The 14088-nt window shown below is 44.8% G+C and overlaps 1 protein-coding gene and 1 long non-coding RNA gene across 4 annotated transcripts in view; one reads left to right on the top strand and one right to left on the bottom strand.

The window, feature by feature from the left end:
- Positions 1-14088, bottom strand: part of LOC101161615 (sodium- and chloride-dependent GABA transporter 2) — a 46309-nt gene that overhangs the window by 14509 nt on the left and 17712 nt on the right. The window contains exons 1-7 of one of the 3 annotated variants that reach the window (XM_023965864.2): positions 8167-10412; positions 7256-7302; positions 6610-6848; positions 6362-6496; positions 2338-2478; positions 2179-2269; positions 1974-2106 (exon numbers count right to left, since the gene is read on the bottom strand). In XM_023965864.2, coding sequence (XP_023821632.1) covers positions 1974-2106; positions 2179-2269; positions 2338-2478; positions 6362-6496; positions 6610-6848; positions 7256-7263 — 747 coding nt within the window. In that variant the 5' untranslated portion in view covers positions 7264-7302; positions 8167-10412. Of the gene's footprint in view, positions 1-1973; positions 2107-2178; positions 2270-2337; positions 2479-6361; positions 6497-6609; positions 6849-7255; positions 7303-7880; positions 8020-8166; positions 10413-14088 lie in introns of those variants that run through there. The other 2 variants (XM_023965865.2, XM_023965870.2) reach the window with 2 other exon arrangements.
- LOC111949229 (uncharacterized) overlaps positions 7952-14088 on the top strand; it is a 170050-nt gene continuing 163913 nt past the window's right edge. The window contains exon 1 of the long non-coding RNA XR_002875247.2: positions 7952-8088. This is a non-coding gene — a long non-coding RNA (uncharacterized LOC111949229). The remainder of the gene's footprint in view (positions 8089-14088) is intronic.

Consider the following 14088-nt stretch of genomic DNA (forward strand, 5'->3'; position numbering starts at 1 on the left):
TTTAATATTTATTTCTTTATTTAATAAGAATCTCATTTTTGATAATAATTTTTCATAATAATTTTAGTAATATTTTTATTTTTCTAATATAAATGTAATTTGTGATGTCCTTTATTGATGTTATATTATATAGATTATTTCTGAATGTCGTGTTGCTGCCACAGATAAATGAAATTTCCCCATTGTGGGATTAATAAAGTCATCTATCTATCTAAACCACAGTGATAACCGCACGGTGAAAAAAGAAGTTCCGGTATACCATACAGTCACTACTGCAGTTATATAGCATAAATGTTCTGTGTTACTGCGCCGGCTCCTTTAAAACAACCTTTTGCTTCATCATTTGGACAAAAACAAGCGGTAAGAAGTGAACTTTTTCTCTGAACTGATGCTTTATTCAACCCATCGGAAAGATCAGCATATATACAATGCCGAATCTTGACCGCAGCGGTGGTGCGGAAAAGCAATCCAAATCGGAAAAAAAACAAGAATTAAGGACTAAAAACTGGTTAATATGTATTGCTTTTGTAAGTGACCATGGTATAAGCTGGTTAATGGCCTTCGAAGTGTGCATTATTACTTTTTAACGCACTAGCAACGGTCCTCCGCAAGTTCAGGCTTCCACGGCGTGCATTAAAAAGTAATAATGCACACTTCGTCGGCCATTAACCCTTACTTAAACAGAGCCCTTCTGTGAAGTAGATTTAACAATCAAGTAATAGTAATGCAACTATTAACTAGAAAAAATAGATCAACCACACTTCGTCGGCCATTAACCCTTCCATAACGCACGCTTAAAAAAAGTTCCATTCACATAGCATAAATGTTCTGTATCACTGCGCCGGCTTCTTTAAAACAAACTTTAGCATCATGATCTGAACAAAAACAAGCAGTTAGAGGTGAACTTTCTCCCTGAACTTATGCTTTATTTAACACATCGTGACGATCAGCATAGATATCGCTCTCCTTTGCCGCTGCAGTCAAGGTCCGTCCCTGCTCAGGTGGCTAAGCGCGTCATGTAACAAATAGTCAGTTTTTTGTGTCAAAAAAAGCGATCCAAACCGATAAAATTACCAGAATAAAGGACTAAAAACTGGTTGAATATTTCTTTCTTTTTTAAGTGACCATGGCATATGCGGGTTAATGGCCTTCAAAGTGTGCATTGTCAGAATTAACGCACCCGCGGAAGTACCCATCCTCTGGTTCATGCGTTATTTTTTAATAATGCGTACTTTGTCTGCCATTAACCCTTAGGTAATAATTAGTCATGAGAGAAAGTTTGGTGACTGTAGCTTTAGGTCCTTCAGAGATATTGAACATTTTCAATCAGATGTTATTCATATCTTTATTAAAAATTCTCTTCCTCCTCCAAAACTTTTGATGTAGCATAAATATGAACACAAGTCATCATTTATTAGTTCTGGTTTGTGAGATTTCATGGATTTTTTGTGGTGCCTTTGTTTGCATTAAGACAAACCAATCAAGAGTTAACTTTAGTCTACATAGGAGGCGAGCATCAAACATCAAAGGGCTCCATCCGATTGGTCAACAACGTCAAGAGCTCCATCCAATTAGATGCATAAAGTGATTTATTTGATGCATAAAGTGATTTATTTGATTTGTTAAATACTTCAAGCTGTTATAAGATTGTCTTAGCACATTTAAGGTCACCATTTCACCGACTTTAGCGATATGCGTACTGCACTGCTTGATATTGCGATAACGTTAAATTTGCGATTTATTGTGCAGGCCTAGTCACGAACCTAATTTGATTATTTTCCCCTTGGTAAATAAAAGTAAAATAAGATCAAAACCAGACCCTCGTTCTAAAGAGGACCTCAGTTTCTTTGTTTGGTTAGCACAAAAGTGCAGGTGAGCTTCCACGCCAGCTGAACGAAGGGGAACACAAGTAAAGCTAACACGCGTGTGGATCAAAACCTGCCTCCTCGGGGAGGATCGACCCCGGCGCTCACCTTTCCGGTGGACTTCACTCCCTTCCAGACACAGAAGTAGCAGATGAGCCAGATGGCAGCCAGACAGAGGGCCAGCTTCCAGCTGATGGGGCCCAGCTCATCCAGCGAGTCGGACAGGCGGAGCACCTCCCGCCTGAAAACACGGGCAGTCGTTAGCGCCGCGCGCCGACCCCCAGGAGGCTCCACCCACAACAGCTCAACTCACTCCCAGAACTCCATGACGGGGGAGGTGGCGTTCTCCAGCGGGCTGCTTCCATTGGCTGTCTGGTTGAGGTGCTGGAAGAGCACGCAGGAATCTGCAGAAAACAAGTCGACCTGAGCAGCTGTTGCCTCCTGCGAGTCTAAGTGAGTCTCTTCCACTGACTTGTGTTCCACGTGTTGTTGCAGTGCGACCACGGCAGCTCCGCCTGGAAGCTGTAGGACAGGTAGTAGAGTGCCCAGGCCAGGATGACGATATAGTACACGCAGCCGTGTAGGATCATCACCTGGCTGGCGTAACCGAGACCTGTAAGGATGCGGTGATGAGTCACACAGCAGTGAAGAGCCTCTGTGCAGAAGTGTTCTGTTATCAGCCCCAAGGTGGTTGAGTATCTGATGAAAGCCTCCTTTTACTCACAGCCCACACCTCGTACGTCTTCAGTACGATTGGAGGCTGTGGGCCGAGACAAACGGCCGCTTGTCCAGGCGGCGTCAGATCCCTTCAAAGTAATTGTGAGGAACTCCTCCAGAGTTTCTTTTCTTCTTCTCCGCATTTTGACCCATCCCCCTGGGGGGAGGGGGGAGCTGCGGACAGGCTGCGCTCGGGGGGCGACAGCTGGCTGGGGAGACCGGGGATCAACCCGCCAACCCTTCGGTTGTTGGACGACCTGCTCTACCGCCTGAGCTAAACTGCCGCCCAGCTTATGAAATGAGAAAAACTTGCGATATGCGATATCAGTGATCAATATTGCGATGACAATATGACACATGAACAAATAGAAAAACAAATAAATACATAATTTCCATAAAAATAAGAGTCAACATAACTTGAATTATTCTCCAAATAACTCTTGTCTACATAGGAGGCGAGCATCTAACATCAAAGGGCTCCATCCGATTGGTCAAATATATTTGAATTGTTCACTTCAAGCTGCCATAAGATTGTTTTGGCACATTTAAGGCAACCATTTATTGCAACTTTCGACGACTTTTGCGATAAGTGTATTGCAGCGACAGTCCCGCCCGCAACTCAGAGATGAATTTCTAATGAGCTTCTGCCGCTCTGCAGAAACTATGTCACAGTTTGTTTGTTTTTATTTTGGCTAAAAGTGGCATAATCATAAAAGACCACTTTGAAAGTCGATCAAAAAACAATCAGTGTGGGACTTTAGCCACAGCAGGCAATCATTTATGCTGTCCTATACATTTCCTGAACTTTTACCTGCAGGCAGAAACTAAACCAAGCTGGATATACCTTCATTGTGTGGGAGGAATCTGAACTATCCAGAATCAAGCATAGCTTCAATACTCTGAATTTCCATAAATAAGTGCAAAACTTTTCCAACTGGATTTCAGAAGGTTTTGAAAGAACGTGCAGGAAAGTGACTCAAAAAGCTGGTTTTGATGATGATGATGATGATGATGATGATGACATGAAACATGTCTCGCATGGCCAACAGATGTCCTGAGTGGAAGATCAGTGTTTACTTTAGCGTGGTGCTAATCTGCACAGAGGAATGCAGCGAGCGCTCGCACCAGGGTGGCAAAGCAAAGGACAGAGACGATGAAGTCAAGAAAACAACATTTTCATCTCTTTAAAACTAAACTGGGCTAAAACTTCTGATGCCATCGCCTCAAATATTCCTGCAGTGACGACTTTGTGTTGTTGCCATAAAGAGGCGAGCTCAAGCAGACTAAACACATATGACTGACCTTTACTCATGTTATTACTGAGAGTTGCAAACAAAGACAGAAAGAATGCATTGTTCTCCAATGACACAAGAGGGAACAAAACTTGGTTCAAACGAAAGAAAACCATACTTCATTCATATGTGTACAAATACACCTTTGTTCCAGCAATCGTTTTGGCTTAAGAAGCTAAATTCATTTGAAATAAAATCAACGTTTTTTTTTCTCTGAGGTGTCACCTAAAACCAGCAGTAACCTTTCATTACCACAATGAACCCTCCAAATTCTAACAGTCTGTTGTTTCACAGTTTAATGTTTAGAGGTGGGAAGCACGCAAGCAAACGGTCGGGAGAGGGGCGGGCACGTTTAAACAAATAAAAAGACTATTTCAGTTTGTCAAAACACAAAGTATCCTGATAAAAATCAATATTATATCAGTTATGAAAGAAAGTAACGGTGAAATGGCTAAGAGCAGCAAAAAGCAGAAACCCCTTCCCCCGTCATTATTGATTTCTTTTTCAGCAGACTTCTGGCTGGTTGAATTACCCCTCCCCCACCCATGTTAAGGAACATTTTTAAGTCAAATTCAGATTCATAAGTTTTCTTCACCAAAAAACTAGCCAAACTAAAGATCCACACTCAAAAAATAAACCGCACTTCCTGTTGCGGCTCGGTATGAACCTTTTTTAAGATAAATCCGCTACATCTACGTTACTTTCCCAAAAGGCCGTGTCAAATAACCACTATGTACATTTTGCGCATTTTCCACCTATGAATTCTCAGTCTTTCGGGATCCATGCATGATCTACATAATTCATAAGTGTTACTTTCGTTCGTTGTTCGTCGATATGCGCAGATGTCCATCGAGGGTTTTGGGTCTATACGTCTAATGCAGTTTACATGTTTTTTACGTATTTCATACGCAATTATGACGTAAATCTTATGCAATTGTGCATGTTTTTTGCGAGATGCAAACTAGGTGCTTACCACAACCGTTCCTTACATGTCTGACAGATGTTTGACGCATAGATAACTTTTATTTTGCGAACACGACGCACATGTCACGTTAAATTATGTGACTGATGCACGAATCACTAACGAATTGCATATAACCATTACAATTATCACGCACGGATCACGTTCTACGTTGATTTACGTGTTTTTTTTGCGTTGTTTAGTCGTAATTCTTCTTCGCTGGTTTTAACGTGCTTCATTCGTGATACAGTGATCCCTCGCTATGACGCGGTTTACTTTTCACGGTTTCGCTACTTCACGGATTTGTATCGTACATTGTGTTCTGCATTCTGATTGGCTAAAAATCACTCCGCTTCTTTCCTACCTGTGCGTCAATAACGTTGCAGTTTAATATGTACACGTACGTAAAACAGCTTGCAGAATTTACAACACGTACGTGCAAATTCTCTTGCAATTTCGAGTTTCTCTAAAACCCATAGAAAAAAGAGCGACAACAACTGCCTATCATGTTCTTCTCCCGAACAAACACACCTGAACCGCGGGCTTCAAAGGGAGAAAACACTGCAGAGTGGAGTCAGGATGCAGCGGCTCAGTCTGAAGAGCAGTGAAATACACCTGAGTCACTATTTGTCCCACTGTACTTTGTATTTTTTTCATAATCATTTTAAATTTTCTCCTATTTAAGTTAATTGGGTCGCCTATTTAAGTTAATTGGGTCGCCCACCGCGACCCAATTACTTGGGTCGCGGTGGGCGGGGCTAATCTCCGCAATTTGAAGCCTTCTGTTCACATCGATGATTCAAATTATTATTTGACAGTACAGTACAGAAGTTATTTGTTGAAAAAAACGTTTCTAAAGTACTTTGATTTGTGTAACAAATGCTTGAGCCTGTAAATGGTTTGTTCTTTCTTTTCAATGTATAATAGAGTATTTGATTGAAAAATAATTGTAAAAAAAATAAAGGTTTCTACTTCACGCATTATGCCTATCATGGGTTCTTTTTGGAACGTAACCCCCGCGAAAAACAGGTTGTTTACTGTACATCTGTAAAAAACTGACGTTAAGACCACAACTTTTCTCACTTTTTCCACGTATGACCAATTTTCATTCGTCCAATATGTGCCAAATGTGTGACACGGCCTGAGGCAGCATACTAATTCATTTTACCAGGTGACTGCGGCAACAAAAACTTTGTTGCATGTTTTAGTGGCCTAATAATGAAATTAGGGTGCTCATATGGCACATCCAAAAATCTAAGAGGACATGCAGTTACCAGCTTTTTCACATTTTTTTGGAGTTTGACCTTTAACTTTGTTCAAAATATATAAAATCACAATAATAAATGTAGTTGAAAAGATACAAAAATCCTGATAAAATGATTTTTTCTAAAACTTCATGAACTGTGCCCAAACCAGACAGCCAAGATATTACATCAGAATTTGTAATTATATGACAAAAATCTATATTTTTAACACTTAAAATGTATTTTAATGTGTGTGCGGACGGCTTAGTAAGAGAAGTTTACCTCCAAATATTGGGCAGATAGTCTTCCAGGCGCTGACCCCTCCCAGGCTGGTGTACTGTCCCAGCGAGGTCTCCAGGAGGAAGAGGGGGATGCCACACAGCACCAGGAACAGCAGGTACGGTACAAAGAAAACACCTGGACACAGACAGGCGTTGCTAAAAGCTCATGGGAACCCTAGAGATTGGTGTCAGACAAAGAGAAATAACTCTTTTCAGACACGTCGAGAGCGATGAACTTCCTTCCTTTACCTCCTCCATTTTTGTAGCAGAGATACGGAAACCTCCAGACGTTGCCCAGCCCGATAATCTGCCCCGCCACTGCCAGGAGGAACTCGGCCTTGCTGGCCCACTGCCCTCTGGCGTGCAGGCCGTCTGCAGCGGCCTCCTTCCCGTTGGGGAGTCCCGCCGCGTGGAACTTCTTCAGCGGCTGCTCGACTGAAGCGAGCTTGTCGGCCATGACCGGTTCCGGTAGGGACATGCACACACCCCTGAGGAAGGAAATGAGTTACGAACAATTCCATAAAATTGAAATAACACACAGGGCAAAAAGCGCTGACATGTTTGCAGCCTGGACTGAGCATAAAATGCTGAGTGTCATTTGCTGCATGACAGCCTGGCCGCCTCACTTATCTAAGATGAGAGTCTCAAGGACAACTCATGTGGGTGTGTGTCCTTTATCTGCAACTTGCAGGACACTCTGTCACTAAACTTGCCCGTTTCCACTCATCCCTTCATTTCAACCACGGCATAAAGATATTTCCCAGACCAAACATTTTGAGTTGTGAGTGACAGCAAAACTTTTTTTTTTTGCACATTTATGTCTCAGGTATGTTTTTTTTAAACAGTTTTTCTGTCATAAACCTGGATTTTTATTGTTTTTTTTTGCCACTCTTACCTGACCATTTTTTCCGTGTCGACCGCCGCCTCAGTTGTTTAACTTAACTGAAATTATTCAAGCAGAAAAAAAGGACAATTTAGTCAAAGATCTATACATACAGCCTCACATGACATCAGTTATGAAACTATTTCATAACACTGTCATTACCAGTATCTTTCTATTCACCTTAAATGAAAGAATTCTAGAAAATTATCATGAAAATAACATTTGTTTTTATTTTGGAGTACCGTCATTTTTGGTGTGGAATATTACATATTTATATGTATATTTTTACTGCTGTTTGTGCACACATTCTTTATTTTTATCAGTCTGTCCTGATAGCATCTTTCTATCTATTCCACATTTCTTTATATCTTAATTCAAACAAATGGATTTAATCCACTTATTTGAAATAAAATTCTTAGAAACTGCTCGTTCTTAAATAACAAACAGTGGTCGTTTATGGTAAACATCGGAGGGCATCACCCCCGGGGCCTCATTTTTGGGGGACCTTTATTCTTTTCCTTAAACGCGCGTGACCTCACTTCCACCGCTCCGGCATACCCTTTTTTCGCTTCAAACACGTGACCAGGCAGCAGCGGACGTCGCTGACATAACGGACTCCCTTGCTTCTGTAACTCACCTTTCCCCATCACTCCCACGAGCCTGTGGGGCTACAACGGGCGCAGCGACACGGTGACTACAGCTGCGCCGCGCTTTCAGGACCGGCTCTGCCGGCGCGCTGCCGCACCGCTGTCATGTAACGGCACAGCGTCGGCGCGAAACTCAGCAGAAGAGAGGCGTGTTTCAGATCCAGGATGCTGCTCAAGCAACTAATTCGGCGACTTTACGTAAGCGGCGCTCTCACAGTCGCTCTCTGGGTCGACTGAAAAGATAAACGTTGAAGAGTTCAACAGCACATTTCCTACCTTCTCTGTTTCCTGTACTTCTCCTTACCGGGACTACCCCCCCGCTTGTGCTGTGAAATGGTCTGTTCCGGTCATTGGCAGCTTTTCATTGAGGCTAGCACGCGTGGTGGATGCACGTAAAAAAAAAGAGGTTACCAAAGTAACAGCATGGCATTCTGGGTATTGTTGTTTTAATGAGGTGATATAACCAGCAAGTCTCGACTCTTACGTATGCCTGCTTTGTTCTGTGTACCTGTTTAAACCAGAAACTGACAAACTAGCTAACAGGTCAGAAGCAAAAACAGTTCAATAGGATGAGTAAAGATAAGGAAGTATAATATATAGTTTAAAAAAAAAGGTAATTTCAAACAAATTTACCTTATTGCTTCTTAAAGAGTAGTGCACATAGGAGTCAGGGGTGCAACTTATATAGAGAAACTTATATATGTAACTTCTATAACTTGTATTATATATATATATAGAGAGAGAGAGAGAGAGAAGGAACACTGGGGCTAAAATTGCAATAAGATGCTAATATGTATATAAAAACATAAAATTGGGAGTAAAAATAAAGGCATAAAATAAAGTTAAATACATACAATAATATATATTAGCAAATTAGATCAACTAAATCAATAAAGGGTGAAATTAAAAAGGTGGGTGTTGAGAATCTTCTCAAAAACTTCTATGGTCTCTGCGGCCATGAGGCTCTCAACCAGGCTGTTCCAACACATCAGCACCAAAACCAAGTTTCTGATTGGTCGAGGCAACCAATGTACATCAAAGTGCCGCTGTTTAAAGTCTAGAAATTCACAATGTGCTGCCTCGATTATACCGCGCCACTCACCATTCCCACCATGTTGGCCACTAAATTTGTGCCATAGTACATCTCACCATGTGTTTAGAATGACTTGACATTAAAGTTTGCCTCCTCGCCATACAGAGTGTGTCTACGTAGATATTATTAGCCCTTGTACTATCTTAGATGACCCCCCCCCCCCCTTACCCTGACGTGTTATTCCCACCATGACAAAGGTGGATAAAAGTGGAAAGATTTCATGTAATCCATGGACACCAGTGAAGATCACAAATCATTGAAGAAAAAAGGTTCAGAGCACTTTCTAGTGCAGTGTTTTTCAACCAGTGTGCCGCGGCACACTCGTGTGCCGTGGGAGATGGTCAAGTGTGTCGTGGGAAATTGCCCTCATTAACTGATCTAAAAACATTTCCCATCTCCAGGAAATCAGCTCTTTGTTTATCCAAACAGGCCCTGAGAACACTGAGTAGTTAGGAATATAAAAGATCATAAAATTAATTTTTTTTTTTTTTTTTTTTTTTAACTTGTCCTGTCCAACAGCTAGGCAAACAGATGAGAGCTGAGGGCCTCTTGTGTTGGACATATTTTATTTTAACAAGAGGGGTTATTCATCTTCAGACAAACCAAAGGTATGTCTGAATAAACCCCTTTTGTAATTGAGGCCAAAATTTATTAATTTCAATCATGTTTGAAAATCTTTGGTGTTGCACCGGACGGAAAAGGAAAGAGGGGAAGAAGAGAGAGGGACGTTAGAGAGAGGGGGGGGTAGGAGGGTGATAATAGGAGGGGAAGGGGGGTAAGACCATGAAGCAGCATAGAGCAGACAGGTTTACTGGTTGTTTATCGTTACGGTACGGTTCAAATGTAGTACAAAAAGGGCGGGGCCTGTTCACACACACTCAAATATTATCAACACACCTGCTAGCCGCAAAAATGTCCACATGTCAACATGCACACAAAACAGATAGTGTTCACGAACGCATACCTATGCCTTTAAACCAACTAGTGTGAAATCTTTCATTCATTCAATCATGCAAACTATTAGTGCAAAGGTGAGCTAACACCTGTGCTCAGGTGAGTGTTTATGTTCTTCTAAAATGGATGGTGGAATGTGAAAAGAAGGAGGAGGAGCGCCCAGCCACCCCCACACCCATACCCCCGCCGCAGCAGCAGCGGCAGCCGGAATTCCCCCAACGCCACACGGGAACAGGCAGGGAACAACCGCCCCCCGGGCGACCAAGACCGCCACCCAGGCCAGGGCCAGCCGGACCGCCGCGAGGCCCCCAGAGCCAGAGAGCAGGGAGGCGCAGAGGGAAAGAGAGCGCCGCCCCAGCCCAGCCAGGAAAGCAGCCCCCCGCCGCGCCGGAAGAGCCCAACGCAGGGCCCCACCGGAGAGGGACGCCCACAGCCCCAGACGAGCACCCCACCACCACCCAGGAGTTCCGGGCATCCCCCCGCCCCGACCCCAGGTACGAGCCAGGACCCCCCAAGGGAGACCCGCTCCGCACTCCAGGCAGCCACCCACCCGGCCCACGGTTGGTCCAGGTAGGAGCAAGGCAGGGGCCCGCCGCCCCCGCCCAGGAGGGGGGAACCCCGGGGAAAAAAGGGCGGCCCACAAGGGATGTTATAAATATGGCCCGACCAGGCTCGGCCATGTTGGAAGTTTGGCGGGGCCCAGCGCCCAGGGGCAAGGACCAGGACCCACCCCCCAGGGACACGAACACCCCCGGCTCAGGTGTAATATGAACCCCCCCACCGTGCGGAGAGAGCACCGCCGGGCCCAGGGAGCCGGCACCCAAGGGACACGGCCGCCATCGCCAAGGGGCCCGCACCCCCCACCAGGGAAGGGGTAGGGGACAGATGGACCCAGGTCCCACCTTCCTTGTAAAATGTGTGTGCGTGTATGGGTGTTTGAGAGGGTGTTTGTGTGCATGTGTGTGTGTTTATGTTTGAATGTATATATTGAAGGGGGAGGGGTGTGTGTACTAAGGGGGGTGCAGTTAAAATTGGCGAGTAGGGCACTAAGGGGACATCTCCTGATTACTCACAGTGATGTCCCCTCACCCTCCACACCAAGGGGCCCTAAATGTCTAAGGTGCGGTTAAAATTGGCGGGTAGGGTGCCAGGAGGACATCTGCTGCTTGCTTGCAGTGATGTCCAAGCACCCCCCCTACCAAGGACCCTACATGTCTAAGGTGCAAATAAAACCGAAAGAGGGGGGGCCCACTCCATACGGCAACCATAGGAGGGGGGCCACTCCCAAGTAGCCCCCCCCCAAGGCGCATCGCAGGCTAGACCCCCCACCCCCTCACCCTAATATGAGGTTATATAAGGAAGGGGGTAAGTTGGGGACAGCTGGTAGACTGTCCCCCGGTGGTCAAACAGCCGTCCCCCAGCCCACCCCCAGCAAAGGGGCCAGGGCCACCCAGCCCAGGGGCCCACCCCCGGAGGCGCCGACACCCCAGGCCCGGCACCACCCACCCCACACAGAGAGAGAGGAGCCAGAAAGCGTCGCCCCCCCCCGGAGCAAGCCCAGGCCCCCACCCCCAGACGCCGGCCCTAGAAGAGCTCTGGTCAGGCCTCGACGGGACCGAGGAGGCCAACCGGCCGAGGCAACCACTGATTGCCTCAGCGGAGACCCCGACCCGCTAGCCCCCCCGACCCATACTAATAATGGGCCCCCCCTCCCCCCCAGAACGCCCCCCCACAGGACAGGGCCGACAAGCCCCCCACCCCAGACCCCGCAGCCGAAGCGGGTGACACCCAGAGCGACCGGGGGCCCCGAGAGGGTTGTCCCGTCCCGCCCCAGAGCCAGGGAAGGGCCGATCCCAGCCCCAGGTGCAGATGGGCAGCCCATCCGGCGCCGCTGGGCCCCCCCCACCCGAGCAGGGCCCCCCGCCAACCCCCCCCAGCACAGGCAAAGGGACCACCCCCCCAAGCCAAGCCAGACCACCACCCCACCCCCCCACCACGCACCCCCACACCCAAGCCCAGAGGACCACGCAGCGCCCCAGCCCGCCCCACCCAGGCACCGGACCCGACCCCCCGACCAACGGAGCCCCCCACCGCCCCCGCCAGGCACCGGAAGCCCCGACCCCCACCCCAAACCACGGCAGAAGGGCAAGGAGCAGCGACGACCAAGCCCCCCACCCCCTAAGTCATGGAGTCAACCACAGGAGACCAGAGAGACTGAATTCTTTCAAAGTTACTTGAGCTTTGGGCTGACATTTTTTCCAAGCTGATATGATCAAACAGCAGATTTCTGTGTTGACTTATGTTTATATTTTTCTTGTTTTTCCAATTCATTAAAATAGTTTTTTTGGCAATACAAAGAGTTATGAAAATGATAGAAGCTAATCCTTCTTCTATATCGATGGCACTCATGTCACCAAGCACACAAAGTGACGGTGAGGCAGTGATTGAAACCTTAAGCCAGACTGATAAATCGGCACATACCTGCTGCCAGAGAGCCTGGACAGGCGTGCAGAACCACAGTGCGTGCATGTAGCTGTCGGGTAGATTATTATCACAGTGCTCGCAAATGTCTGAGTTACTGAGACCCATCTTGAACATCCTCTGTCCAGTGTAGTAAATTCTGTGAAGAGTTTTGAGATGGATTAGCTGCAGATTTGGACTTTTTGTCAGTTTAAAGGTGTTTAGACAAAGTTCTGACCAGAAGCTTTCATCTGTGCTGATGCTCAAATCTGCATCCCATTTTTTTGTTGGAAGGGCAATATTGTTATCTAAATTACATAAAAGTTTGTATATTTTGGAGAGAGTTCTATTCATTGAAAAATTAATCAGAGTGGTAACTACATCTGGTAGCTTTAAATCGTCGTCTTTAATTTTATACTTTTTAGTAATACTTGATTTAAGTTGCTGATATTCCAAGAAGTTATTTATTCCATGTTTGTCTTGAAGTTCCTGGGGGGTTATGAATCTTCTATCAATAATTACGTGCTCTAGTTGTTTTATGCCCCCTGCTTGCCAAGCTGGGAAGTGAATCATTTTTTTGTTAATAAGGATGTCCGGGTTGTTCCAGATGGGTGTCATTTTGCACGGTTGAATTGATGATTTTGATATTTTGAGAAATTCCCACCAGGCTGTTAAGGTGGCATTTATATTAATGCTTTTGAAACAATCCTGTTTTTTAACTGTTTGGCTAATAAATGGTAGCTGTGACAGGTTGATCTTTCCACATAACGCCTGTTCCAAGTCTAACCATGAGTTGGTTTCTGGATTATTTTTTAACCATTTTAAGATGTATTGTAATCTATTTGCAAGAAAGTATTTGTGGAAGTTAGGTAATTCTAATCCTCCACAGTTTTTTGCAGATTTTAAAGTTTTTAGACTAATTCTTGCAGGTTTGTTGTTCCATAGAAAGCTTGATATGGATGAGTCTAATGTTTTGAACCATTTTAATGGCGGTTGTGTGGGAATCATTGAGAAGAGATAATTAACCTTGGGTAAGATTTTCATTTTAACCGTGGCTACCTTGCCCATAAGGGACAAAGGCAGGTTGGTCCAGCGTGTTAGATCGTCCTGTATGCTTTTCAGTAATGGGGTGTGGTTTAGCTGCACCAGTTCTGATAGTTTGGGGGAAAAGTAGATAACCCAGATATTTGATATTTCCTGTTTTAACTGGAATTGTGAGTCTTTGTTCCATATTCCTGTTGAGTGGTAATAAAACAGACTTATTCCAATTAATGGAATAGTCTGATATGGAGGAGAATTCATTTATGATCATTGCTGTTTCATTTACAGAATGTAAATTCCTTAAAAACAGTAATATGTCATCCGCATAAAGACTAATTTTATGATGGCTGTGTTTGGTTTTTATTCCTATAATGCTCTCATTCTGTCTTATTGCTGCAGCTAAAGGCTCAATGAATATAGCAAAAAGAGAAGGAGAGAGTGGGCAGCCCTGTCTGGTTCCTCTTCCAAGAAAAAACCTGTTTGAAGTCTGTTTATTAGTTCTAACTGATGCATTGGGGTTGTGATATAATATTTTGATCCAATTGATGAATGATTCTCCAAAACCAAACTTCTGGAGGGCAGCAATAAGGAACTTCCAATTAACTCTGTCAAAGGCTTTTTCAGCATCCAGCGATAGTACCGTCATTTTC

The sequence above is a fragment of the Oryzias latipes genome, chromosome 2 (genome assembly GCF_053564925.1).
Source record: "Oryzias latipes strain Hd-rR chromosome 2, Olatipes_Hd-rR_3.1".
In the NCBI taxonomy this organism is placed as follows: Eukaryota; Metazoa; Chordata; class Actinopteri; order Beloniformes; family Adrianichthyidae; genus Oryzias; species Oryzias latipes.